This window comes from Otolemur garnettii, unplaced genomic scaffold (genome assembly GCF_000181295.1).
Source record: "Otolemur garnettii isolate 467f Iridium unplaced genomic scaffold, OtoGar3 scaffold00021, whole genome shotgun sequence".
NCBI lineage: Eukaryota > Metazoa > Chordata > Mammalia > Primates > Galagidae > Otolemur > Otolemur garnettii.
In genome coordinates, this window is record NW_003852416.1 from 19,168,005 (window position 1) to 19,171,822 (window position 3,818).

Below are 3,818 nucleotides of genomic sequence, written 5' to 3' on the forward strand. Positions count from 1 at the left end.
CCTCTGTGTATGTGGCCAGTGCCCTACCCACTGAGCTGTGGGCGCCACCCTGTACACATTTTAAAGGAGATACTATAGGCCTGTGCCATAGTTACAACCAACTGAAAAGAAGGCTTCAATGCACTCATGTCATTCCCTTGTGAGGCAGTTTTTGTAAAGAATGCACAGTATATACAGGTATATATATATAGGTATACTATATATATAGGTGCCTATAGCTCAGTGGTTAGGGCGCTGGCCACATACAATGGGGACTCAGGTGTTCAAACCTAGCCTGGGCCTGCTAGACACGAATGACAACTACAACAAAAAAATAGCTGGGTATTATGGTGGGCGCCTATAGTCCTAGTTACTTGGGAGTTTGAGGTTGCTGTGAGCTGTGACATCACAGCATTCTACTGTGGGTGACGTAGTGAGACTCTGTCTCCAAAAAAAAAAATCTATCTATATCTATCTAAAAACTTACTTCAATCTTCCCTAAATCAAGTTTTCTAGTTCTAGACTGACACAAATGATGGGGGCGGGGGGGCGCTGGTGGTTTATTCCTTTTTAGCTTCAGAATTATGTACAAATATACATGTGTGTATATGTATATATACATACATATATACTGTGACAAAGAACAGAGCAAAGCTGATGTTTCAGAGTTCAAAAGAGTGTTTGAAATTTTCTACCTGACTGTGGAATCCGATGATCCAGTTATGATCACTCTTTCGTCATACTGGAGACATAGGACAGAACCCGTGTGTCCTGTGAGAATTCGCTTGCATTCCAATGTGCTCTTATCCCAGATCTAAGATGGCAAATAAGATGCTTTTGATCATTGTGATAATGGAGTGCTGTAGAGACTTGTTGGCCTTATTATGTGTTTGATTCCCCCAAAATAGTCATAGCCCAGAATAGTGTGGAATGCATTCTTTTCTGTAGGTATAGCTAAGTACTTACATGTATACACGTGGCCTCAGCACTAATGCAAACTTTATCCTTTTCATTAAGGGACAGGGGTAGCCTATAATTATGCGAGGGCTAAAAGAGTAATAAGCCCATTCAGTGCACTTCAAGAAGAGAACTCTTCTGGGGGAAACAGATGTCTATCCCTGTCCTTTAAAGTGATTATTTTGGCTTTCAGACTGAAAACAATTTAAAATTTTCACTTACTTTATAGAAAGAATGCTTACAGTTTACATTTTAGACTGCATGGTAAGTGTGGCAACTACCCTCCCACAACTGCAGAGACCTTACCTTGATTGTATTGTCTCGAAGGCCGCTTACTATTTTCTGATCATCATACTGTAAACAGTAAACTCCTTTGCTTGTTTCACTTCGACAGTGGATTCTTTGTAAACTATGTCTTCCACATCTCCAATTAGATTCTATTGTCTAAAAGGAAGGAATGGTAGAGAGGCTGTAATTAGGAAAGGACCAGACCGAAACTCTTATTTGACTTCAATAGCAACTTTAATACCATTCAATGCCTCACTCTATAGGAAATATAGAGTCTTGTATAATTTTAGGAAATATAGAACTTAAGGGAAGGTAAAATTATGGCTTTACAAAGCTACTATCTAAATTTATAAAACATTTTTCCATTTGCAAGATAATTAAAAATTTATATTGTAAATTTAATCCTGCATACAACTCAATCACATAAATAATAAATTCCACTCATCCTACTCACTTGCAAAGAGATTTTTTAACCCACATCAATAAACCTTAATAGGTTTGCCCTAATAATACTATGACTAAAGAACAATGATAATTAATTCTCGACCATTTGGCAAATGCCCCCAAATACATAGATTCTTACCTCAATGTCTTGTATAATTTTAGGATAAAGTGCTCTATAAAAAGAGTTGGGAGGAGCATTCCCATCAGGAGGCTTGTTTTTGAATAAATACTGTCCCCTAAAAAACAAATGTTCTCCAATGAAAATTGTCATACTATATATTTACAAGGAGCTTTATGATTTCCTCAAATATTTTCTTTTCTTTTTTTATTCTTGAGACAAAGAGTCTCACTTTGTCACCCTTGGTAGAGTGCCGTGGCATTAGCATCATAACTCACAGCAACCTCAACCTCCTGGGCTCAAGTGATCCTCTTCCCTCAGCCTCCTAAGTAGCTGGAACTACAAGTGCCCACCACAATACCCCGCTATTTTTAGAGAGGGGGGTCTCAGTCTTGCTCAGGCTGGTCTCGAATTCTGGAGCTCAAGCAATCCACCTGCCTCAGCCTCCCAGAGTGCTAGGATTACAGGTGTGAGCTACCACATCTGGCTCATTAAATATTTTCAGTTACCATTCCATATGATCTCTATAGCTAGAATAATTTTAGGAGTCCCAGGTCAAGTAGTAACTCTCTGAGCTTGAATAACTCTACCAACATTGATTTGCTTTGGGTAAAACATGATTATTTCTAACACAGAATCAAAATATCAGACCTTTAGAAATATTGACAGACAAATGTAATCACAATTAATTCCCCTCTGGTCTATTAGACTTCTATATAGATTCACTGGCCTCATTTTTTGAAATTTTCTTAGTAATGGTAACTATTATTTTTGAACTAGCACATGCCCCAGTGTCATTTGTTTCACTGAGAACAGGTCTCTCAGTGGAGCTCGGTGTTGTGGGCAGTAGCAATGCCTCTGTCATGGAGATCGCATTTTCTATGTCTTTACTTGTGTTGGATAAGGTTGTTCAGTTACCCGGGCTGTTGGTGATCAGTGCAACTATGATTTGAAAGAAGCAATTCAGTTCATTTCAACAGAAAGCAAAGGGATCACAGGAGTGTCCAGCAGCAGGGAGGAAAGAAGATGAAAACAAATACTTAAGAGCACTCTGCTGTCAAGTCTAAGTCATGAAATTGACTTTCACAGGTATGTTCCTGGCTATGTATACACACATATGCATTTTACTACCTTTCCTGATTCCAGTGAGCAACATTTGTTAGCATCTCCTTCCTTCTGACAGCACATCTCTGGAATACTCATATCCCAAGCTAGATCTTTGTTACCAAAAAAAAATCAGTAAATGGCAATCACTTCCTGCTGGGTAAAAAATTTAATTCCTCATCCTGAAGTTAAGAACCCACCAAACACGGTGTGGAAGCTAGTAAACCCCACTATGGGTGTACTAACTGCTGTTCTCACTGGCACAGTGCCTTGCAAAGTGGAGATAGGCAGAAATGCCTCTGAGTGTAATCCTGGCACCAGAGAAATCACGTTTTCTCTGGGCCAGTCATCTACTCCTCCCTCTATAGCTCCATTACAATATAATTAATTGTTCAATGTCTCCAGGAGCACTTTCCCCCTGCCCTCGCTCTGTTATACACCTTGAAAATTAGTTGAGGAAATTTTCTATCAGGAAGGTTCTGACCCTAATGGAGAAGCAAAAATAATAGTTTCTAGGAAGTTTGGAAAGTGGCCTAATGAAACACAATACACCAGCATAGAGAAAAGGGCAAACAAGATAGATACATTATAAAATAACTCAGGATTAAAGGTACACTTCTTTGAATAATCTTATTCTATAAACCCTTTGCAGGCAAATAATAGATTTTGAATGCAAAGATTGTAGGGTTGACTCCTGAGCCCAAGCTCTTCTTTTATTTTTCTCAATGCCCACCAATCCCAAGATACTTGTTTTCCTTTTAATCTCTGGCAACTGTATACAGGGACTCTGGGAATTGCATATGCATTGATACTATCTCTATCTATCCTAAGGAAAGAGAACTCATATAAAATTTTTATCTTGTTTTCTACATCACTGTATTTGTCATGCCTTGTTAAAATATCTGTATTTCTTTTTTTTTTTTTTTTT

The 3,818-nt window shown here is 38.4% G+C and overlaps 1 protein-coding gene across 2 annotated transcripts in view; it reads right to left on the bottom strand.

Annotated features, from left to right (window-relative positions):
• Positions 1-3,818, bottom strand: part of BTRC (beta-transducin repeat containing E3 ubiquitin protein ligase) — a 191,223-nt gene that overhangs the window by 21,436 nt on the left and 165,969 nt on the right. For both annotated transcript variants that reach the window (XR_002772618.1, XM_012803680.2), the window contains exons 7-9: positions 1,808-1,904; positions 1,243-1,380; positions 675-793 (exon numbers count right to left, since the gene is read on the bottom strand). Coding sequence is in view for 1 of the 2 variants with exons in the window: in XM_012803680.2 (XP_012659134.1) it covers positions 675-793; positions 1,243-1,380; positions 1,808-1,904 (354 nt within the window). In the remaining variant the exon portion in view is untranslated. The remainder of the gene's footprint in view (positions 1-674; positions 794-1,242; positions 1,381-1,807; positions 1,905-3,818) is intronic.